This window comes from Ooceraea biroi, chromosome 14 (assembly GCF_003672135.1).
Source record: "Ooceraea biroi isolate clonal line C1 chromosome 14, Obir_v5.4, whole genome shotgun sequence".
NCBI classification, from domain to species: Eukaryota; Metazoa; Arthropoda; class Insecta; order Hymenoptera; family Formicidae; genus Ooceraea; species Ooceraea biroi.
Genome location: NC_039519.1, coordinates 8434030 through 8459050, shown reverse-complemented (window position 1 = coordinate 8459050; position 25021 = coordinate 8434030). Strand labels below are relative to the sequence as shown.

General features: G+C 42.3%; 1 protein-coding gene across 1 annotated transcript; it reads left to right on the top strand.

The window, feature by feature from the left end:
- The first annotated feature begins 749 nt into the window (after window positions 1–749).
- Window positions 750–5824, top strand: LOC105287994 (fork head domain-containing protein crocodile). Its single transcript, XM_011353914.1, has 2 exons — window positions 750–3458; window positions 4702–5824. The coding sequence occupies exons 1-2, from the start codon at window positions 2071–2073 to the stop codon at window positions 4811–4813; spliced, it is 1500 nt and encodes a 499-aa protein (XP_011352216.1). The 5' UTR covers window positions 750–2070; the 3' UTR covers window positions 4814–5824.
- The last annotated feature ends 19197 nt before the right edge of the window (window positions 5825–25021 follow it).

Here is a 25021-nt window from a genome sequence, read left to right as displayed (position 1 = left end):
ATGTAACAAATACATCGAAATTTTTCACAGCGGCGATGAATTTTGCGCGAGCAACGCATCTCGAAATTGAATCTCTGTTTTGCTCGTCAAACGATCAAAAGGTGCGTCTCCTCTAAGAAAGCTTAAGGATGCTAAAATGCTTTACGGGACATGTGTCTCCGACGCGCGATGGATGGCATCCCTCTTCAGCCCGCCGTAAAGATCTCAATCACACGGCCGTCTGAGAGATCGTTTTTTGTCACTGTCACCCCTAAAACCTTCTCGACACTTCCTTGACCTCCGACCGAGACACCGCGCATGCAACTATCACTCGCTTCCGCCGTTTTCTTCAGGCATGATCCGCCACGGTCACCACCTTATAATCTCCGCACCCGCATCTCGTCCGCTTGGTATCGCGAGAGGCATCCGACGGCCGATGGCCGCGGAAAAATTCCGCATCGCGGCGTGCGGCACGGCCGGCTCCGGCCCTCTAGGCCTTGCGCGAGGCGTCGAGGGCGTGACCGTGCGAGCGACTGCGGCGCGGTCATTGGCAGGGTCGCGATCGGGGCGGACAGACGCCGTGACGTCTACCGCGCCAAGCGGATTGGCCGCGCGACGCAGGCGGGGCCGCGCGCGATCGCGCGGCCAATGGCGCCGCGCGACGAGCGCCGGAGACCGCGCGATTTTTCGAAAGCGCACGAACGGCGCAGCCGTCCTCGGGGCCGTCGCCGAGCACTGCGGGCCGCGCGCGACGCCGAGCTCGCAGTGTGTTTTTACTCGGGGTTGAGTAAACTCGGGGCTGTTGTGTATCATAATACCGCGGCGTGCACACGCGGAACGCTAACGGGGTTAGCGTGCGTCTCGCGTTTAGCGGGCCGAGTCGCAACCGATCGACTGACTGAATGCACCTTCGCCTCCTTTGCCGCGGCCTCGCGCGCCCGTCTGCGTCTTCCGGGCTCCGGAAAGATTTCCCGGGACGCGGTCAACAAAATACCGCTGCTTGGCAGCGCGCGGGGTATGCTGCGCGAATCCGATGAGCGTGGTGTTTTTCGGGGGACCGCGACCGTGATTGCACGTCGATCTATCGATCTGCCGCGAGGATACCTTGGATCGTGCGATCTCGCGGCGATGCAGTGACGCGACAAGTGCGCGTGCTCCAAGTGCTACGAGTGCTACGGAAACGCGTGTGACCGCAAATTTGTCCACGGCGACGGTGCGTGTAAACGCCTAATCGAGGAAGAGAAAATAATATCGATCAAATAGACCTATTTAAAGAAGAGCAAAATTAATAGCGAAATATTATTGTTAAAATAGAAAAAGTATCGATTATTAAACTGGATATCGATCAAATAGACCTATTTAAAGAAGAGCAAAATTAATAGCGAAATATTATTGTTAAAATGGAAAAAGTATCGATTATTAAACTGGATTGTGCGTAAGCCTAAGAGACGGTGCGATAAACGATGTAATTCTGCTGAGGCAACCGAGACTACGAATTATTCTTCAGAAGATCCGTTTTATTTCGCCAGGAGAATTCAACAACAGAGTCCTTTGTTCTCCAGTTCGACCAAACTGGCAATTTATTACTCATAAATCACATGATTACAGAAATTACTCATGCATACGAATTATTATTCGACGAAAGCAGTCCTCCACCCAAAGCGAACGGTGGAAAAGCAACAGTGGCTTGTAACAAAAAGTAATATTACAGCCACTTTCAAGAGGACAACGCGCTTTTAAAGAAAGACGCCAATTTACGAACTTGAAGGAATTCGGACCAAAGCAAAGGGATAAAACATAGAAAAATCGAACGATTACAAATCCCACGCAAGCGCCAGTTTTCATTTCGTGAGCGGGACGAGCATTTAATCGGCAAAAGGGAGAACAAACTTCGCAAGAGCGAGAACAATGATGCGAAGATAAGCTGCCCTTTAGATTTGCAAGAGCTGCACGTCGCGTTGTTGCTTTCGAGGGACAAGGATTTACAAGGAGGACTTTGCACTTTAGCCTAGTCGAGAATTTACTGATTGGGAGGGTCTTCTAGTCGAGGAGTGTCAAATTTGACTCCAGCCTTCGACAAGGGGGAGAAAGATGCACACACTGTTCGGCGAGCAGAACGCGTACTACCGGCACGCGACGGCGGTGCCGGTGGGCATGGGCACGCCGTCGTACCCGGGAGTGGGTGCTGCTCCAGGGTACTACGAGCAGTACCGATACGGCGGGTACGCGACCGCCGCCGGTTACCCGGTGCCGGGCATCGGGCAGCAGCACATCCACCACGCCGGCAAGGACATGGTGAAACCCCCGTACTCGTACATCGCGCTGATCGCCATGGCGATCCAGAACGCGCCCGACAAGAAGATCACGCTGAACGGCATCTACCAGTTCATCATGGAGCGGTTCCCGTACTACCGCGAGAACAAGCAGGGCTGGCAGAACTCGATCCGGCACAACCTCAGCCTGAACGAGTGCTTCATCAAAGTGCCGCGCGACGACAAGAAGCCCGGCAAGGGCAGCTACTGGTCCCTCGACCCGGACAGCTACAACATGTTCGACAACGGCTCTTACCTGAGGCGTCGGAGACGCTTCAAGAAGAAGGACGCGCTCAAGGAGAAGGAGGAGGCGCTGAAGCGGCAGGGCATCGTGCCCGAGAAGCGCGCGGAGGACGCCAAGCCAGGCGGCGGCCAGGTGCCCCTGTCCTCGGACGCGTCGGCGAAGAAGCTCGGCAACGCGCTGGAGACCACCGGGCTGTGCAAGCCGAAGCGGGAGCCGGTGAACGATCACACCGCGACCGGAAGTCACTGCATGGCGGCGGCCGCGGCGGCGGTTCAGGTCGGCAAGTACGGACTGCACAGCCCGATACAGGAGACGAAGACGACGACGGCGGCAGCGGCACCTGGTCAGAGCGTCATCCAGACCGCCCTGGGTCATCAGGTGCACCAAGCGCACCAGGTCCACCCGGAGTCCATCCAGGATGTATCGATGGCCGGCCTCGATCCGGCCAGCTTCAGCGTCGACGCGCTGATGACCACGCGGGAGAGCAGCGCCGGCCTGATGACTCGCGACAACCAGCACCACTCCCACGGCCATCCGTCGCACGGCCTCCAGCACCCGCACACCATCATGAGCAGCAGGGAGTCCATGGGCGGCGGCGGCGGCGGCGCCGGCGGCAGGGACCTGTCGTCCGCGTGCACCACCACGACCACCACGACGGCCGCCGTCGCGGCGATGATGGCCACCACGGGCTACGGACACACCGGCGCGGTCACCAGGGGCAACGCCTCGCCGCCCGGGACCATGTACGCGCCGTACTGCGCGCCGCCGGCCGCCGGATACGCCATCATGGACCACGGCGAGTACAACTCGGCGAGAAGCCACGCGAACAACGCCGTGGCACACCCGCAGTGGTACCAGGACGCTGCCAGCCCCGACGCCGCGATCTACCAGGATACCCAGTCCCCGAGCTGCCAGCTGTACAGGTAACGATTCTCTGTCAGAAACTTAGTTTGTTCGACGAATGCAACGGGTTATTCGCCTGGAATTTTCTCTCAATGATGGACTTGTCCCATGAGTAAAAATGGAAAATTTGTTTCTCTATGGGAAACTTTTGAAAACTCGAAACAAAATTGAAAATTTCGACAATATTGTCTGATGAATTGCGTTCACACACTTATCTCTTTCAAACGTAATTAAAATAACATTAGTTAGAATTTATCTTTAAATAATGATTGTCGAATTTAAAAAAGTAAAACAGTAATGTATTAAAAATGAAAAAATAAAATTGAAAATTGTTTTCTTTATTGATAGAAGAGAGGAAAAATGTATTGATTATTTTTAATCATTTTATATGCGAAACTGCTTATGATGAAGTATGCAAGATCTTACATATAATGATACGTTATCATATTCATCAAAGAGATAATAGAATATTTGTATCTATTGCTAAAAGAAAATGATGGTAAAGTTATAAATGCTATTTAATATCAGAAGTATTATTTACGAGTATGTCGCAAACGGCAACTTTAAGTTAACAATTATTTTCCGTACGATAAATTCGAGCTTTTAATTAAGTTCTTCTGTTAATAATTAGAGAAAATATATTAATATTACATGACATGTAAAAGCTTGACCGGGAATTTACAATTAACCAAAGTGGCAGCACGTTTTTATTCATACGCGTAAACACAATCTCGACAGTCGAACTTTCTCCCATGAGCAATTTCTATCGCAAATAAATCGTGGCGAGAAAGTTACATGCAGTAGTGGTGAGACGTGTGTGAAAGTCGCAGCTTACAAGAAATTATATTTCGATAGTTCTGTCAATAATGTGCCTAAATCTCATTATTTAGAACCGCATAAATTTTTATACGTAGTTGTATGCATCATACATCCGAGTTATATAGTCGATACATATTTTGTCCACACTACAATATACAGTTTATTATCAGCATCACTCTTCTGGGTAACAAACTCATCTAGGTTGATCTGCAGAAACCGTGAATCTTGACTCATTCTCTAAAACTATGGTTGAAAAGCATAAAATGCAAAAGACCGTGCCATAGACTTTACGAAACATGACTTATTAGATACGGAGTAATATCGATAGTTTTAGACCAAAGCTTACGGTCTATATAGTTGTCGTCAGGATCTGAAAAGACGGCACTTTTTCAAATGGATGATGGCTGCTGAAGAGTGATCAAAACGTAATTTGACTTGTCGCAGGTCCAGCCCGCCGACGCCAATCTCGACAAGCGCGGCGCCGTCGCCACCGCTGTACAGATATTATCAGGATTGCAACAGCAGCAATTTACCACTAACGTTACAGAAGTACTGAGAATATCGGAATTCAAGGTCCCATCAACGGGACCTTGAAGAGCATCATCACGGTAATCCTTACGATCCGGGCCTGATCTACGTGAAGCAGGAGTGGATCCCTTCAACGGACGAGCTCGCCAAGGAGTGGAATTAGAAGAAGTGCGTAGAGAGAAATCTGATAAAAATGGTGCGTGACGCTAATTACTTTCGACCGCGTCTTTGTAAAAACCGTGGAAAACCGTCAGTGAATTTACATAATTAACCATTCACTTAACGAGCTGCTAAACACCGTCGAAGACAGCGTTGCTTGAGTAGTTCAATTTCTGAAAATCGAAACAGAAGTGAAACTTTTGTCGAGGTTCCTCGGTGAATAGGACAACCCGATGACGTTATATCTCTTCCGCTTTTCTGAATTAATCTGTCGGCAATAACTGTTTCCGCAGTTATTGAGGAATTTCGATTTGACAATTCCAAAACTTGGATGAGTGTGTGTCGAGGGTTCTAGATGTATAGTCAAACTTGAAGATTTTGGAGAGAAAAAGGGAGAGAGAAACTAAAAATTGGAACTCTAAGATTTCATAAAGAAATGCAACATCGCCATGTTTAGAATTTATAAATCCAGAGATGCATCATGGAGTGATGCATCTTCTGGTTAGAAAACTTGTCGTAATTTGTGAAGTTGAATATTACGAACTATACAATGCGCTTAGAAAAGACATACAAAATACGTGTGAGGATTAACAATGAGCCGAAGAGCGACCCATGATAAAATGTTTTTCCGTTTATTATTTTTAAACTTTTGCACCTTCATTTTGTACTATATAACTTAAAACAATAACACGCATATAGATTTTTCTATAATAGAATAATCAAATCGCATATTTCTACGCGTATGCTATTCTGATTATTAAAAAAAAAACAATTGGTAGTAATTTTGTAATACTCGCTCGCTGTAATATTGTTTTGTTCAGTCGGAGAGCATTTCAACATGTAAAGCATAGTAAAATTCCCAATATTACCATCTCAAAAAGAATAGCTTAAATTGTAAAGATCCATTTTATCATAACAATAACATAAACGCGCGTTGAAAAGCATTTATTATACAGATAAGACTCGATATTAATCAATGCGTTTCCTCGTCTTTGCATGTTGAAAAATGATTCACCGTCCTCGATCGATTATAAATTCGGTAATTAGTGCGCGCTCGTTTTCCTTATTTCACTCAAAAGTCTCGACTTGATGAACGGGACGCGAGTGAGTGTCCGGGAAGAGGAAATGAACGCGTGTCTCAACATGATCTTCTCGGCAAACATCGCGCCCTGTCACTGACCTACCCAACGAATTTTTCTCGTCATCGCAGTATCCGCGCGCGTCTGTCAAACCACCGCAAATCGTGCGAAAATATCGGCGCGTCTCTGTTTGCCGATTGTCTGCCTCTGATGGATGACGATACGGACGAACCGAAGTCATCGATTCCGATCGATTTTCGACTCGGATTCCCGTTCGAGCGCGCGATTTCGCGTCGCACCACGGTTACGAACCCTCCCCCCCGCCCCCGATAATTTCGCGAAAATACGAGTGCATTTGTTCTTCGCGTTTTTGCCTCTTCCGCCAGAATACCCCCGGAGCGGGTTAAAAAAGTCATTGTTTACCCTGTGCGGCGCGTTTTGCATCGAGCATATTTCACGACAACGCCCGCTTTTCCGCACCACGGCCGTGATTATTCCGCGGCGAGTAGTCCTAGAATTTTCTCATTTCACGCGACGCCACGTCGGATACGTAATGAACGAGTTGCGAGCATGAACTCGGGCAGGTATCGTTATGTTATCTTATCGCGAGTAAGGATCGTCTAACGCCAGAAGAATAATCGTTTCGACACCTCGAAACAACGTGTCCCCGGAACATGTCCCCCTGATAGGTCTTCGGGTTCTTGCAATCGTTTCTGTAGCAAACGGTGACATTTTATACTTGTTTCAGAATACAGGATCCAGCGAGACATACTTGTGTGTTGTGTTCTGTACTTTAATCGCAAATTGAGACGCACGGCAACGCCGTGTCTTAAGGGGGGAGCCTGCTTTAGAACGTTGAAAATAAGGTATACTTTTACGAATTTGTTTGGAGAAACTATACAGCGGATCATTATAAAACTTTGATGCATTTATTAGTACATGTTTGAAGATAAAAAAAATTATTTTTTTATTTGAATATATCGCCTGTAGAGGTCGTCCTGGAGGCATCTTAGTGCAGCCGGCATTGCAAATTGGTGAGCATTCTCCTGCCTCCAAATTTCATCCAAACTGAAAAATTGAAATATTTTCTCGTTATTGATGAATTCCCATCGTCGATGAACCTTAATATTCATAAAAACATTAAGTTAAACAATTACTTTTGCATGAAAAAGTTCAACAACTTTGCCTAAAAATCGTACTTTTGTGTTCTAAGCTCCACCATTTTGGCACTTTTCACCTTTTTTCTTCTCTCTTTGGTTCATCGAAGATGGGAATTCATAAATAACGAGAACATATTTCAATTTTTCAGTTTGGACGAAATTTGGAGGCAGGAGAATGCTCACCAATTTGCAATGCCGGCGACGCGGCTGCACTAAGTTTCTCCAGGACGACCTCTACAAGCGATATATTCAAATAAAAAAATTATTTTTTTATTTGAATATATCGCCTGTAGAGGTCGTCCTGGAGGCATCTTAGTGCAGCCGGCATTGCAAATTGGTGAGCATTCTCCTGCCTCCAAATTTCATCCAAACTGAAAAATTGAAATATTTTCTCGTTATTGATGAATTCCCATCGTCGATGAACCTTAATATTCATAAAAACATTAAGTTAAACAATTACTTTTGCATGAAAAAGTTCAACAACTTTGCCTAAAAATCGTACTTTTGTGTTCTAAGCTCCACCATTTTGGCACTTTTCACCTTTTTTCTTCTCTCGTTGGTTCATCGAAGATGGGAATTCATAAATAACGAGAACATATTTCAATTTTTCAGTTTGGACGAAATTTGGAGGCAGGAGAATGCTCACCAATTTGCAATGCCGGCGACGCGGCTGCACTAAGTTTCTCCAGGCCGACCTCTACGAGCGATATATTCAAATCAAAAATAATTTTTTTATTTGAATATATCGCCTGTAGAGGTCGTCCTGGAGGCATCTTAGTGCAGCCGGCATTGCAAATTGGTGAGCATTCTCCTGCCTCCAAATTTCATCCAAACTGAAAAATTGAAATATTTTCTCGTTATTTATGAATTCCCATCGTCGATGAACCTTAATATTCATAAAAACATTAAGTTAAACAATTACTTTTGCATGAAAAAGTTCAACAACTTTGCCGAAAAATCGTACTTTTGTGTTCTAAGCTCCACCATTTTGGGACTTTTCACCTTTTTTCTTCTCTCTTTGGTTCATCGACGATGGGAATTCATAAATAACGAGAACATATTTCAATTTTTCAGTTTGGACGAAATTTGGAGGCAGGAGAATGCTCACCAATTTGCAATGCCGGCGACGCGGCTGCACTAAGATTTCTCCAGGCCGACCTCTACAAGCGATATATTCAAATAAAAAAATTATTTTTTTATTTGAATATATCGCCTGTAGAGGTCGTCCTGGAGGCATCTTAGTGCAGCCGGCATTGCAAATTGGTGAGCATTCTCCTGCCTCCAAATTTCATCCAAACTGAAAAATTGAAATATTTTCTCGTTATTTATGAATTCCCATCGTCGATGAACCTTAATATTCATAAAAACATTAAGTTAAACAATTACTTTTGCATGAAAAAGTTCAACAACTTTGCCTAAAAATCGTACTTTTGTGTTCTAAGCTCCACCATTTTGGGACTTTTCAACTTTTTTCTTCTCTCTTTGGTTCATCGACGATGGGAATTCATAAATAACGAGAACATATTTCAATTTTTCAGTTTGGACGAAATTTGGAGGCAGGAGAATGCTCACCAATTTGCAATGCCGGCGACGCGGCTGCACTAAGTTTCTCCAGGACGACCTCTACAAGCGATATATTCAAATCAAAAAATTTTGTTTATCTTTAAACATGTACTAATAAATGCATCAAAGTTTTATAACGATCCGCTGTATAGTTTCTCCAAAAACAATTCGTAAAATATACCTTATTTTCAGCGTTCTAAAGCAGGCTCCCCCCTTAATCGATAAATTCTTGGGATATTAATGACACCGCGATTTCAAGCGTCTCGGTAACGGCGCGTAGTGGTAAAAATGTTGGGTCGACAGGTCGGAGAGTCCGCGCGGATTTTTTAAAGAATTGATTAAGAATGGATTCTTAATACGAAGTTTTGCGTTGGAATTTTGCTTGAAAAATCCGCATGGACTCTCCTCGATCAACTCAATAATAATGTACATAGTATATTAAGAGAAACTGATTGTGATCTCTTGAGTTTTCGACACGTGGACGACGAACGCGAATTTTGAAGCTGATGCGATGAGCGAAGTATTGTAAAAACGAATAATAACTTTAGCGATTAGTGGGATATTGTACTTTCTGTGCAAAGATCGCACCTCGTTCTTCTTGTGCATTTAATTACGTGACGTCCTTTCGCCGCGCTGGAGATTCATGCAGTGTTTAATGAGAGAGAGAGAGAGAGAGAGAGTGTGAGAGAGAGAGCTGAGATAATATACATATATATATTTATTGACCATGTGAAAGCATGCGAATGAACGGAAACATAGATCATGTGAATAATATTTTAGCGTTTAAATCGATCGTAACGTAGGCAGAGATTTTAGCGTGTATATTACTACCGAGAAATGTGAGTATAGTGTATACATATAGACTGTATAGAACGAGAACATTATATATGTATAAATAGACAGATCTATATATATATATACATATGCGAAATGTATTGATATTAATATTATTATTAATACTATTATCGGTACGTAGGATGAGTACGTCGTGCGATTGCGAACACACTTACGAAATAAACGCAAAAGTCTCGAATTGATGTTTTGTCTCTCTTTGAAAAGCCCACCACAAAAGCCACTTGCATCACGTGCACCGTTTTACTAGCGGGACCACGCACTTGCAAAAGTATTATTAATGAAAACGCCCGGATGTTTATTGCCTGCCGCTATGAAATCGCGTTTGGACGCGAAATATGTTTTTACATTTGTACTTATCGGAATGGGACTATCGGCGGAAATATTGATGACCGGCGCTGTGAAAATAAGCTAAGTAGGCGCGAAAATAACTCGACGTTTAATTGTTGCATCGGCGACCACCGCTGCAACTTTGCTCGAGTGCACCGCGTTTATTATTTCAAGACGAATTCGGAATTGCGGATAATTGGAATTCGCGTTTTGGAAAATGCGAGAAAATTACCAAAGAGTGAAATAAAAAATTATATTAAACGAAATATAAATAGCTACGCGCATACTAAACTGGCATCATTTATTCCAAAAAATTTCATTAATTTATACGACTCTAAGAAATACTTTTTCTGGTATTTTTAATATTTTCGTCTACGTTATCTTCTTTAATACTCTTCAAGAGACTTTTTTACCTGTGTGATATAAATGTTCTTCCCAACTTTAAATTGTTAATTCCTCGTATTAATTCTCGACTTTTACACTTTCCTCGCGATGAACGCGAAAAGTAGATATTTTCAGACAAACCAAGCAGAATTGGCGATGAAGCGACAAAACTTCCGACGAGTTTCGCGGAATTCTCGATAGATTAATGTCGCGCCTCGTAACGCGAGGGCGGAAACGTTTATGCCGCTCCAACATCCAACCAAACCGAATCGGCATCCTGTCTTCTCGTGCTGCGGCATTTATGACGGTTGCGTGGATCTACGCGTCGTACATCCGTCTGCTCCTAACACCATACGCATCTTCTCCTGAGCTGTATCAACCGTCCGATTAATTTTAGTATCAATCTGAGAATCGTTGCTCGGCCGACGAGCACATTGTAGCTGACGATATTGACGGTAGCGAAATATACCCATGCCGATCTGGCGATGATGGTTACACTGACGCGGATATGAAGCATCGACAAAGAAAAAGGAACAGAAAATGTACAAAGAAAAATAATGAATTAATTTAAATTCTGCAACTGCTGCGAGGAAATTGTACATCCGCGATCTTCAAAGACACGAAAATTTGAATTCCTCGAAAGTGGAAGATCGACGATTTATTAAACTATAAATAATTAATTAAACTATAAATATAAATTAACAATTATGAAATTACGGGCGGATTCCAAGTGATGGGATCAAAAAGTTTCGAAACTTCTCAAGTTCGGAGCTTCGACGTTCGAGACCACCCAGGACCACGCATAAAACGAGACTTCGAAGACTCCGATGGAACCGAGAGCACTTCCGGCGGACAAAACGCGGGCAAACGAGGCTTTCTCGTACCCGTCATATCGTAGGCAAGACTTTAAAGCAGAATGCGAAATAGGTTGACGCGTGCTCGAGAGGCATTCTGGGATTCTGACGGCAGCGGACGGCAGGCTAATAAGTATGTACATTCTATCTTCTTTCGCTGAACTAACGGATTACCCCAGCGGGGCTCGCTTTAAAACCTCATTCTAAACCCCCTGCTTTATCCGAAGCACGTGTTTCGGCAGATGGGCTTAAGTCCAGCCCGAGGGCAAGGAGCACTAGCATGTTGAACCTTTTGCGAAACGTGGTTTTCAATCGCCGCCACGGCAAATACGTGTCCGTTCTTGTTGCAAAGCCCGATCGATGGATGCTCCTGCAATTGTATCGTATCGTGTCGTGGGAATTGTTATCGCGAACTATGATGCAGTTGATGATCGAGTGAAGTGGTTTATGAATACTTGTCCCCATTTTCGTAAGGCATTGCACGTTATTTTCCTTAAGGGGGGAGCCTGCTTTAGACTGTTGAAAATAAGGTATAATTTTACGAATTTTTTTAGAGAAACTATACAGCGGATCATTATAAAACTTTGATGCGTTTATTAGTACATGTTTGAAGATAAAAAAATTATTTTTTTATTTGAATATATCGCCTGCAGAGGTCGTCCTGGAGGCATCTTAGTGCAGCCGGCATTGCAAATTGGTGAGCATTCTCCTGCCTCCAAATTTTATCCAAACTGAAAAATTGAAATATTTTCTCGTTATTTATGAATTCCCATCGTCGATGAACCTTTCATATTCATAAAAACATTAAGTTAAACAATTACTTTTGCATGAAAAAGTTAAACAACTTTGCCTAAAAATCGTACTTTTGTGTTCTAAGCTCCTCCATTTTGGCACTTTTCAACTTTTTTCTTCTCTCTTTGGTTCATCGACGATGGGAATTCAGAAATAACGAGAACATATTTCAATTTTGCAGTTTGGACGAAATTTGGAGACAGGAGAATGCTCACCAATTTGCAATGCCGGCGACGCGGCTGCACTAAGATTTCTCCAGGACGACCTCTACGAGCGATATATTCAAATCAAAAAATAATTTTTTTATCTTTAAACATGTACTAATAAATGCATTGTAAATTGGTGAGCATTCTCCTGCCTCCAAATTTCATCGAAACTGAAAAATTGAAATATTTTCTCGTTATTTATGAATTCCCATCGTCGATGAACCTTTAATATTCATAAAAACATTAAGTTAAACAATTACTTTTGCATGAAAAAGTTCAACAACTTTGCCTAAAAATCGTACTTTTGTGTTCTAAGCTCCACCATTTTGGCACTTTTCAACTTTTTTCTTCTCTCTTTGGTTCATCGACGATGGGAATTCATAAATAACGAGAACATATTTCAATTTTTCAGTTTGGACGAAATTTGGAGGCAGGAGAATGCTCACCAATTTGCAGTGCCGGCGACGCGGCTGCACTAAGATTTCTCCAGGACGACCTCTACGAGCGATATATTCAAATCAAAAAATAATTTTTTTTATCTTCAAACATGTACTAATAAATGCATCAAAGTTTTATAACGATCCGCTGTATAGTTTCTCCAAAAACAATTCGTAAAATATACCTTATTTTCAGCGTTCTAAAGCAGGCTCCCCCTTAATCGAATATATTATAGAAATTATTTTTTACTACTGAAATAATTTTATTGTATAACAATATTTATTTTAATATATTCTCTCACATACACGCGCGCGTGCGCGCATCATAACTTATTGATAACGAAGAACAAAGCATTTAAAAGTCTCCTTGACTGCCAGTAAACACCCGTGCTATTATTGTCTTTTCAATAATCCACGCAAACACACAAATCCATCCATCCGAGCGCAATACCACCACGCTAAGAATCACCAGCGATTCGAAGGGTGAGAAAGTCAATGTAGCAGCCCTCTTGTCCCTTATCTCTACGGCAAACATTTCACGTTACCCATCCGAGGTTGCCTGCGTGGTATAGCTTTTCGCTAAATTCAGATAGATGTTATCAAGAAGGACAGAAAATGAATGCAAATTTTTTAGTCCACAATTCAATAAATAAACTGTACGACTTACTAAATGTACAAGAAAGACAATAAAATCTGATTTGACATCATAAATTAATAAGTAAATAATTTAAAGATAATTGAAACAGAGAAGAAATAACGTGCGATAAAAATCGTTTCTGCGTTTTGAGCTTTCTCTCTTTCCCTAGAGCCGGAACTTCCAAACTTCATGTTAAATTCCAGAATCCGTCTCGTCTCAGTGGTTCCTTGAAGAGATTATTCCGAGATTACAAAATCTCCCTCCACACAGCACAGCAAGATGCGCGTCATCGCGCGTCTTTTTCCTTCCTTTTTTCCTTGCTCTCCGTCGCGCGTAACCGTTGTGGCCATATTAGCGGTGCGCGCAATCATCAATTTCGAGCGGGGAAAAGACAAGAGTAAAAAGAGTTTGGCTCCGGGCTTACTTAAACAAACATTTTGCTCTACGAAACTGACGTGGTGCCCCGCGTAGTGTGTGCGCGCGCGCTTCCTCTTTGTCTTACACGCTCGCGTGGAACCGCCGCGCCGACGTCTTTTTCTTCCTGCTCTTCTTGCACGGTGTTCCCTTCTTACGCGAGGTCGTAAACCGGAGCCGCTATGTGGGAAAGCTCAACGGCGATTGCATGCGATCGCTTGATTAGTTTATCTCGACTTGCTGCGGATAAAGAATAAAATATGATACGAAATGCAGAAACGGAAAATTATATGAAGGTATTTGTATATTTTTAGTAATATCACACATATGTTAATAACAATAATTGTTATACAAAAATGTGCTTTTATACATAAATGTCTGAAAAACGTGCGAAGTTTTCAGTTGCAGGTATCCGAAGTGTTTAAAATTTTAAAGAAGATTGGGAAATTCGAGGAAAGCAGGAAATTCTTAAGTAGGAAGTCGGAAGAGTGCCAACAGAGCTATGAATCCAGAAACACAAAGAGAACGCTAAAATCCAGCAATATGGACGGAGGTGTGCCTCCGTCAGGAGTTAAAACAGATTTAAGACGTTAGGAATTCAAACCGCAGCATTGGAACCAGTGTTAGAGGAAGTGATTTTGGAGAAACGGTTTCATAACGGTTTCTGAACAAAAGGTACACGCCTCAAGATGAGGAACGTAGAAATTCATGAATTTTAGAAATCGCAAGAGCTATAAAATATTCTCGTTTGTATGTACAAGAGACAAACAAGATATCAACAATCACGTCATTTTGTAAATGTTGCAAGAAATGCCAATCCTCAGCGCACGATTTTAATACCTATTGATAAAAGATATCCAACCCTCCTGTCTCAAATAGGCTAGACGGAGATCTTCAAACAAGGAAGAAAGAAAAACCGATACAACAGGCTCGATATATCATCTCGTAATTCGGAATTTAACGGATCCGTCCCGTTATGTCGTAATTAATTAATACCAACGTGGGAGGGAGGATGGCGCAGCACCGTTCGAGGGGAAAGAGGCGGCGAAACGAAGAAACCTGCATAGCTGCTGGCAGCGTGCGAAGGGCACGCAGGGCGGCAGAGGAGCGAGAGAGGCGAAACTGCGCTGCTCCACCGTCGTCTGCCCGTTTCAGCGGAAGAACGGCAGGTGCACGGTTTCCCAGGGACCCGCGGCGAAACGCGAAACGCGGAATCGCTCGTGCTGGTGGAGAGAGCCGTGACCTAACATCGATACACGTACACACAGCGGCGACCGCGTCCTTTTCACTCCGCCTCCATCCCTTTCGCGGAAATCAACGGCGAGAGAGAACGACGAACGGCACACCGAATTCAAAGGGGAGGAAGAGGGAAAAATGGAAGAGACGGATGGACGGTGATGAGGAAGGAAAGCGGGGACGATAGGGGAAAAAACGCGAGGGAGAGAAGGAGAAGAAGTGGGTGGTCGAGGGGTGTAGACCGGAGGGTAAAGAGACAAGCTTCGGAAAGCAACGGACCAATGGAAATTGATTCGTGTGTCGGTACACAGGAAAAATCGAACCGACTGACGCACGCTGAAGCTCTCAGGCCAAAATTGATAGAATCCGAGAGCGCGGTGTTACAGGGAGAGGAGAGGAGAGACACGAGAGAGAAGCAAAGAGGGTGAGTTCCACAGAGTGCGAAATCGATGCAGGAGAGACACTAGTGTCGAGTACCGCAAGGCGTCAGATCGATGCTGAGGATCACGTTGACAAATTTATTCACAAAATTGTTAAACAGGTTCGAGGCGATTACGTGCAAGAATCGTATTAGTCTAGTTTGGCTAAACATGTTTGAAACATGGAAGAAGAATTGCAAAGAAGAATAGGAAATTTCTGCTCTGTATAGAGGAGAATCCCCTATTATGAGATATGCTCCTAATATGAGATAATGGGGTTTCTGCTAAACTATTGAGCACCATCTGTTAATTCCACCATGAACTTATTACTCTTGGTGTAAAATGTATTTAGTGAAAAATTCATTGTTCGTTATTGCATTTTTCGTGAATAATGCGCGGATTAATGAATACGATTGAAACACGACGACTTCCTGTTCCCCGCAGATATAAACTTTGTACATTTTGTATATCGAGATACTAAATTTAATTTCTTTGCTTCTTCGAAAGCTGAAAAATAATTTGCCATCCATTTATATCAGATAAAATGAAGATTATTTATACAGTCTTATGTTAAAATCTTCACAATTTTTTTAATACTACACAAGAGAATTCCATTTTTACATTTTATTTAAACACTTAAATATGTATTATTATATGTAGGTACAAGATTCAGATTAGTTTTTTGACTATCTTATCAATAATGAATTTAAGTTACTGAGCAATGTGTTTTTAAACTTGTTTAGTGTTTTATTAGAGATAACGTAGAGGAGAATCCCCTATTATGAGATATGCTCCTAATATGAGATAATGGGGTTTCTGCTAAACTATTGAGCACCATCTGTTAGTTCCACCATGATCTTATTACTCTTGGTGTAAAATGTATTTAGTGAAAAATTCATTGTTCGTTATTGCATTTTTCGTGAATAATGCGCGGATTAATGAATACGATTGAAACACGACGACTTCCTGTTCCCCGCAGATATAAACTTTGTACATTTTGTATATCGAGATACTAAATTTAATTTCTTTGCTTCTTCGAAAGCTGAAAAATAATTTGCCATCCATTTATATTAGATAAAATGAAGATTATTTATACAGTCTTATGTTAAAATCTTCACAATTTTTCCAATACTACACAAGAGAATTCCATTTTTACATTTTATTTAAACACTTAAATATGTATTATTATATGTAGGTACAAGATTCAGATTAGTTTTTTGACTATCTTATCAATAATGAATTTAAGTTACTGAGCAATGTGTTTTTAAACTTGTTTAGTGTTTTATTAGAGATAACGTAGAGGAGAATCCCCTATTATGAGATATGCTCCTAATATGAGATAATGGGGTTTCTGCTAAACTATTGAGCACCATCTGTTAGTTCCACCATGAACTTATTACTCTTGGTGTAAAATGTATTTAGTCAAAAATTCATTGTTCGTTATTGCGTTTAGCCTTTGCAAGAAAAGGCTTGTGAAATTGTGAACATGTCGAAGGAACTTAAGGTAAGTCTTTAAACCTTGTTTATTATATAATAAAGAAATGGTTGGCAATAAATTCAGTATGCAATGATAGAGTAGAATCGTAGTAACAGGAAAATACGCGATTTGTTGAATTGCTTAATTGTAGAGGTTAGATTTCATGATCGCGGAACCGCTAGGCGCGTGGCTCGTATAATGAGATATTCAGGGTACTCTTAATATGAGATAATTATTGCTCGAATATGAGGATTATGTAGTGTAATAAAAAGAAAGAAAATACTACGTTAAGGTTAAAGAAAAGTTAATACGAATTTATATTACGAATTTTTGTGTATTTAATTTTTATAGAATCTGACTATGGAGGTTAGAGAAACGAGGAAGCGTCGACAGTGGAATCGTGAAGATTTGGCGAAGGCTGTGGCAGCAGCATTTTTATAAAACTATCCAATAAAGTTTTTTACTTGCAATACTGATGTATTTTGCACTTTTAACACCGATTTCTCGAGGTATCTTATATTAGGACCACACTTTCTCGATCCTGCGTATTTTTTTAATTTTCAGAAAAAATAATATTTAAATTAGATTTTTCATTTTACCAACCTAAAACGTATTAAATTCTCTTCAAGATAACGTATTACATTTTTAAATTCTGCCTATAGATTTCCTTACATTCGGCAAAATCGATATGGTATCTCATAATCGGGGACTTTCCTCTAGTAAGTTTAAATAATAATACTAGAACACTGAAGAAAAGACTAAACCTTTGGCATACATTTAATATAAGTTTTATCTTTAGCATTTGTATTGAATTGCAATATACAAATACGATAACTTTAACTACCAGTGTGATATATATTATTGAAGAAAAATATTCTCGAAGTATAAAAAAATATATGACATATTATAATACAAAATGTCGCTTCATATAATTGAATAATACAAAATCCCAGCGATTCCTCCATCGTCTGCGGTAATATCTGCACAGCACGCCGTATTGTTGTCCAACATATGCGGTTACATTTCCGTCTCTGCTGACTCCTTCCGTAAAGCCGGATACGTACGTACGGATGCGCGGAGGATAAAAATAACGATTCTGTTTGCCCCGTTAATTTAGCGTTTATTTTTCCGAATGTTATCGGACGCGCGGGTTTCTTGCCGGCTCAACATAATCGTACAGCCCGCACGTTCACCGTCCTCAACATGCACACCGTCCGTCCGCACCGTTGCAATACGTTTGCAACAATCGCGGAAAAACGGTAACGAGAAATCTCGCTGACGGCAGCTCCGTAGAAAATGTAATCGAGAATACGGAAAGAAAAATACTGGGACGCCAGGGCAATGTGTTTTCGTTGAAGAGTTTTTGTTAAACGGAGACGCCTCGGAGGAACGGTGTGTATGTGCGTGTGCCATGGCGAGATATCAAATTAAAACGCGGATGTCGGATCTCGCGGACTCGCGAGACGCAATGGCCAGCGATGGACGGCTGCCGGCTTAATCGCGCTTTAATGCGAAATAAAGTAAACATTGGTCGAAGCTCGACGCTCGAAAATGCAAACGTCATTATGACATTAAACGCTAAATGGAGCGTGCGAGGCAGAATCTTGTTTGCCGGGCCAACCAGCGGGGCCGTTTTACCCGGTAATTTCGTATTTAATTGACACATCTATCTACGAGTGTAGATGCGCCGGATGTGTCAGAGAGCACCGAATACACTTCTCGTCTCCACCCCATTCGTCGAATACGAAGCGAATAACGAGGGCACTACGTGCCCGCGGCTGTCCCGCAGCGCACGGGCGCGGGCAACACGTAATTCGAATTTGAAATAGGCAATTAATTAACCGCACGCGCGGTGCACGCACTCGGTGATCTCGATGGCCGATTCAGCTATGCCGAATTATAACACGCTCGTGAATAAGTATTCACTTTATATCCGAGCGATTCACCTGCTTTCGAGTACTGCTTCGATGGATTTCGATAAGCGCGGCTAATGTCAACCTGTCAATATCGGATTGATAAATTATTACTGTGAGAGCGAACTTATAATAATATGTATTGGGTCGTCCGGAAAGTTCGTGCCGATTTTTAATAGATGGCGTTCGAACATGTCTGAATATATCAATGTTATTGAAAACATGCGATTTATATACATGTGCTTAAAGGTGACATTTCAACGCATCTTTAGGAAAAAAATTGTTTCAGATAAATTGATTCGTGTCAGTTTTGTACTCTTTTGAAGATGGAAGAAAACAAAGAACATTTTAGACACTTGATGCTTTTCTATTACCGGAAAGGCAAAAATGCCTCACAAGCAACAAATTTGGTATGTTCTGTTTACGGAGAAGACGCTTTAGCTAAAAGAACCGTACGTAAGTGGTTCGCTAAGTTTAGAGCTGGTGATTTTAACCTTAAAGACCAAGAACGCCCGGGCAGACCCTCTACTATTGATGATGACCAAATTAAGCACTGATCGAGAATAACCCGCGCTACACGACACGTGAATTAGCAGAGATACTGAAAATATCGAAAACCACTGTCCACGAGCTTGGTTATGTAAGTCGCTATGATGTATGGGTTCCGCATAATTTGGCCGAAAAAATTTAATGGATCGCATTTCCATCTGCGACTCGCTGTACAAGCGCAACGAAAACGTACCATTTTAGAAGCAATTAGTGACGGGTGACGAAAAATGGATCATTTACGACAATGTAGAACGAAAAAGATCCTGGGGTAAGCGAAATGAACCAGCATTAACCACTCCGAAAGCCGGCCTTCATCCAAAAAAAGTCATGCTCTGTGTCTGGTGGGGTTGGAAAGGAATCCTATATTATGAGCTCCTACCACACAACCAAACGATAAATGCAGATAAGTACTGCTCGCAACTGGACGAATTAAAGACAGCGATTCAGGAAAAACGTCCAGAATTAGCTAATAGGAAGGGCGTCGTGTTCCATCGGGACAATGCCAGACCTCATGTTTCTTTGACTACCCAACAAAAATTGTTGGAGTTTGGCTGGGATGTGCTACCTCACCCACCGTATTCACCAGACATTGCACCTTCAGACTTTCACTTATTTAGGTCTTTGCAAAATTCTCTTAGCGGCAAGAACTTCGACTCTTTGATCGACATAAAAAACCACCGTGAGGAGTTTTTCGCCGAGAAACCTAAGAAGTTCTGGGAGAATGGAATCTTCCAGTTGCGTGAAAGATGGACAAAGGTTGTGAAACAAAACGGTGCACACATAAGTCAATAAATATTTATCGACATAAAAAAATGTTGCCTTTGAATTTTCCTTCAAAATCGGCACGGACTTTCCGGACGACCCAATAGAACGAAAAAGATCCTGGGGTAAGCGAAATGAGCCAGCATTAACCACTTCGAAAGCTGGCCTTCATCCAAAAAAAGTCATGCTCTGTGTCTGGTGGGGTTGGAAAGGAATCCTATATTATGAGCTCCTACCACACAACCAAACGATAAATGCAGATAAGTACTGCTCGCAACTGGACGAATTAAAGACAGCGATTCAGGAAAAACGTCCAGAATTAGCTAATAGGAAGGGCGTCGTGTTCCATCGGGACAATGCCAGACCTCATGTTTCTTTGACTACCCAACAAAAATTGTTGGAGTTTGGCTGGGATGTGCTACCTCACCCACCGTATTCACCAGACATTGCACCTTCAGACTTTCACTTATTTAGGTCTTTGCAAAATTCTCTTAGCGGCAAGAACTTCGACTCTTTGATCGACATAAAAAACCACCGTGAGGAGTTTTTCGCCGAGAAACCTAAGAAGTTCTGGGAGAATGGAATCTTCCAGTTGCGTGAAAGATGGACAAAGGTTGTGAAACAAAACGGTACACACATAAGTCAATAAATATTTATCGACATAAAAAAATGTTGCCTTTGAATTTTCCTTCAAAATCGGCACGGACTTTCCGGACGACCCAATAGAACGAAAAAGATCCTGGGGTAAGCGAAATGAGCCAGCATTAACCACTTCGAAAGCTGGCCTTCATCCAAAAAAAGTCATGCTCTGTGTCTGGTGGGGTTGGAAAGGAATCCTATATTATGAGCTCCTACCACACAACCAAACGATAAATGCAGATAAGTACTGCTCGCAACTGGACGAATTAAAGACAGCGATTCAGGAAAAACGTCCAGAATTAGCTAATAGGAAGGGCGTCGTGTTCCATCAGGACAATGCCAGACCTCATGTTTCTTTGACTACCCGACAAAAATTGTTGGAGTTTGGCTGGGATGTGCTGCCTCACCCACGTATTCACCAGACATTGCACCTTCAGACTTTCACTTATTTAGGTCTTTGCAAAATTCTCTTAGCGGCAAGAACTTCGACTCTTTGATCGACATAAAAAACCACCTTGAGGAGTTTTTCGCCGAGAAACCTAAGAAGTTCTGGGAGAATGGAATCTTCCAGTTGCGTGAAAGATGGACAAAGGTTGTGAAACAAAACGGTGCATACATAAGTCAATAAATATTTATCGACATAAAAAAATGTTGCCTTTGAATTTTCCTTCAAAATCGGCACGAACTTTCCGGACGACCCAATATAATGTATGTATAATAATTATAAAATTATGACAAAAAACAACTATAATAATAATTTGCGCGTTACCTGTTGAAAACGATATCGATTGATCGATAATCTATTAACATAATTTAATACAGAAGTAGTTGATGATAATTATAAATAACTAGAAATGTAACGGTAAAAAATTAAGAGCCACCGATCCAAGAGGCGTGTTAAACAATTGTTTGTAAACTTGTCCGTTAAAATAGTCGGTTAAATTTGTCTGATTCTTTACGTTAAAGTTATATTGAAGGCTACATCTCCGGGTATTCTTGACTGTAAATTACTTCTTTCAAAAGAAACTCGGGTTCTAGTTCCGGAGTTTTCGAAAGTCGTTACCGGGTTGAAGGGTCGCGTAACGGTCGATCACTCGAGAGGCCACCCGCAACGACGCATCGTGCATCGTCGCAGGTCGTCTGTCCGCCATCGTGGTCGGGTTGGCTGTTTACGAAATTACGGATGATAATGTAAGCATTTTTTCACGCTCTCCAGGCGTGTGGGTGCGGGCGAGTCGAGCCCCAGGTCGTGTACACGCGGTGTCCCGCTCCCGCGGGGCTAATTTTAGGGTGTTCAACCCCTGCGTCGCGCATCGGCCGACACCATCGACCATAGCTGTTGTTTACACGTATGTGCGTCCCACGGAATCCCGACACCCGAATTCTGACACCCGTTAAATCTCCGAGAGCAGTGCTCACTTCTCGGAATCGGCGTAGTTATGAGTGAAGTATTCGCGGGGCATTTCGTTTCCTTGTTTGCAGTAAATGTTGTAGGACAATTGAAAAATCGAGAGACACTCGAAAAAGTTATGTTTTGCTACCAATTATTGGTAATTATTTAGATTAACGGAGCAACCTCGAATGACCTTGACCTTGACATATGTTGTCACGGTCACCCTCCTGAGTGACCTTCAAAAGGTTTTAGCCGTCGCTCATTGTTTATTAAAAAGTTATTAACAAAAGAAGTTTCGAAAATATAGTAGTTATTTTGAATATTGAAAGACATAAACGACGAATATGAACGAAGGAAGGAAAGTGATTTAACCTAACCTAACCTAACCTAACCTGGTTAGGTTAAGTTAGGTTAGGTTATATTTTCCGAAACTGGAGCCCCGGACACATATACGCTCGTTTTTCAACCCGCTTCGCGGGAGGGTGGGGGGGAGGGGCTTTGCCCCTCTCCCCCGCCGGGATCCGTGGTGTGTACCAGGTGATCAAAATTTGCACCGTGAAATCTGTTACACTGGCCCCGGCGGGGGGGAGGGGCTTTGCCCCTCCCCCCGCCCTCCCGCGAAGCGGGCTGAAAAACGAGCGTATATGTGTCCGGGGCTCCAGTTTCGGAAAATATAACCTAACCCAAACCTATTTCTGATTTAAAGGTAAAATTGCATCAAATATACTCTTTCGTAAACGTATATGATATCGTAAAATTATGCTCTATTCATTAAACTTTTTTGTTAATAACTTTGTAACAAACAACGAGCGACGGGTGAAACCTAGTGCGGGTTATTCGGGAAGGTGACTTTTGTAATATATGTGAAACTCAAGTCCTCGCTTCGCGTGGACAGTTGAAAATTCGTGCAAAATCATTAAACTTCTTTTGTTAATAACTTTTTAATAAACAATGAGCGACGGCTAAAATCTTTTGAAGGTCACTCAGGAAGGTGACCTCTATAATATATGTCAAGGTCAAGGTCATCTGAGGTTGCTCCGTTAAACTAAATAATTACCCAATTATTTAGTGTCGTGATAGTTATAAATATTAATTTTAAAATTCAAATATTGTCAATTGTCAACTTGAATGATCTCAAGAATCTCTTGTGTGAAAAGTTCAAAAATAAAGAAAGTCTTATTATATAAATAAAAAAGAAATCGTTTCCGCATCGAATTAAGGATTTCGTGTGGATGGGCGCGCTCTTGCACGACGTAGCATGTCAGAAGGATGCAGCGAACTCTAAATGACTATAACCGTATTACAAAAACCGGCGGAACGGATTACACGCTGTGGAAATATTTGCGCAAGAGATATCTTTAAAGGATACGAAACGCTATTATGTGCGCGCTTTCTTAGAACGCTCGTCCGCCGGATAGGTGGCACATGTGCGAGCCATTTTGCTGCGTATTACCTTAATAGACGAAGTGTACGGCGCCGTTCGTATTCCGTTCTCGTTTTCTCGTTCCGTGAGCACGTCGGTATCCTCCTCCTTAGTTAAGCCGCATCAACGACGGGTCGATTGAGCCATTATGGCCGCCGTTGTAATTCCATTTGGCAAGATACGCCCCAACGTCGGCATTCTACCGTGACACCGCAGGAGGCATTCGCAGCACAATGCTGTTGCGTAAAAGTGCGTACCCGTCGTCCGAAAGCGCTCGATTTACCGTGAAATCCGTGGGCGCATCCACGAATACGTCCCTCACTCTTTTCCCTGCCTCTTCTTCGACCCGTTGATCATTTCCAGGGCTCGCAGCTTTCCTTTATCAGTCCTGATGTGTTGCCAACAACAGACGGAAGGCACGGTTTTACAAAAGTAGATTTCGATATAATTAATATACAGGGTGTCCCATTTTATATTTGTCAGTAAAATATTTCGATACGACGTCGTTTCAGAGAAAAATGTTTCAGACAAAAGTCGTTTGGTTCGAAGGGGGCAAGATGATGATATTCTCAATTTAATTGTAGATGGCGCCACTTTCGAGATTTCATCATGGCGGCCATTTTTTTAAATGGAAGTCGATTTTTCTCTCTAAGTAAAAGTTGTAGCTGACAATGAGGCGAATACAACGGTTTTTTGTTTTTTGAAATTGGACCATTTTTCAGTGAGTTACAGCGTTCCAAAGTATACTGTTTTATAATTTAAGTATACACATAAACCAAATCTTGTATCGAAAAATGTTTCTTACAAAAGTTTTATGACTTCAAGGGGGACATAAGATGCTGCCACTGATTTGACCTTGGGTGCACCTGTAAAGGTTTATGTGAAGGTTAACTTTTTTTTTAATGGATCTCTTTATTTCTCATTATACAGTCTTGTAGCTTACCTCACATTAATAAAGCACCCCGAAGGGAACAGAAACCTACTACGTCCACGCCGTTGTTCCTGGGTAGCGCTAAAAGTTGGATAATTGATAGAACGGTACACTTTGGGTAATGCAAATGCCGGCAGTATTGTAACTTGTAGTTCTCATAACTCGAATAATATTTAACGAAAAAATACTTTATTATAGTGTTTTGAAAAGCTCTCGAGGTAAGTATATTTTATTATATTTTATTATTAAATACTTATATTTTTATAAAACACACGTCTAGAGTTTAAGTTCCATCTTGTGTGATACAAACATCCACGTTCTTTTCACAAACTCCGTGATAGATGGAGAGAGTAAAAAAAGGTGGAGCAAGGCAGACTCATGCTATACGATGCAACGCGAAATTTCGTCCGATGGCTAGGAGAGTCGCTGAAAAGAGAGTTCACGGGGGCGCGCACCCTCTCTCTCGCCGGGACACTACTGCATCCCGCATCGAATTAGAAACAATGATCGCCATTGTGTTCTCCTGGTCTACTGAATTTCTCAGTCAGGCCTGCGAAAGTAGTCCCTTAAGGTGAGCACAGCCCCATGTACGGGGCGCCGCAACAATACGATCGATGATCGCTGCGG

Coding starts and splice junctions, on each gene's coding strand:
- LOC105287994 (XM_011353914.1), top strand. CDS start 2,071: ATGCACACACTGTTCGGCGAGCAGAACGCGTACTACCGGCACGCGACG. Junction 3,459..4,701: donor CCGAGCTGCCAGCTGTACAG/GTAACGATTCTC, acceptor GACTTGTCGCAG/GTCCAGCCCGCCGACGCCAA.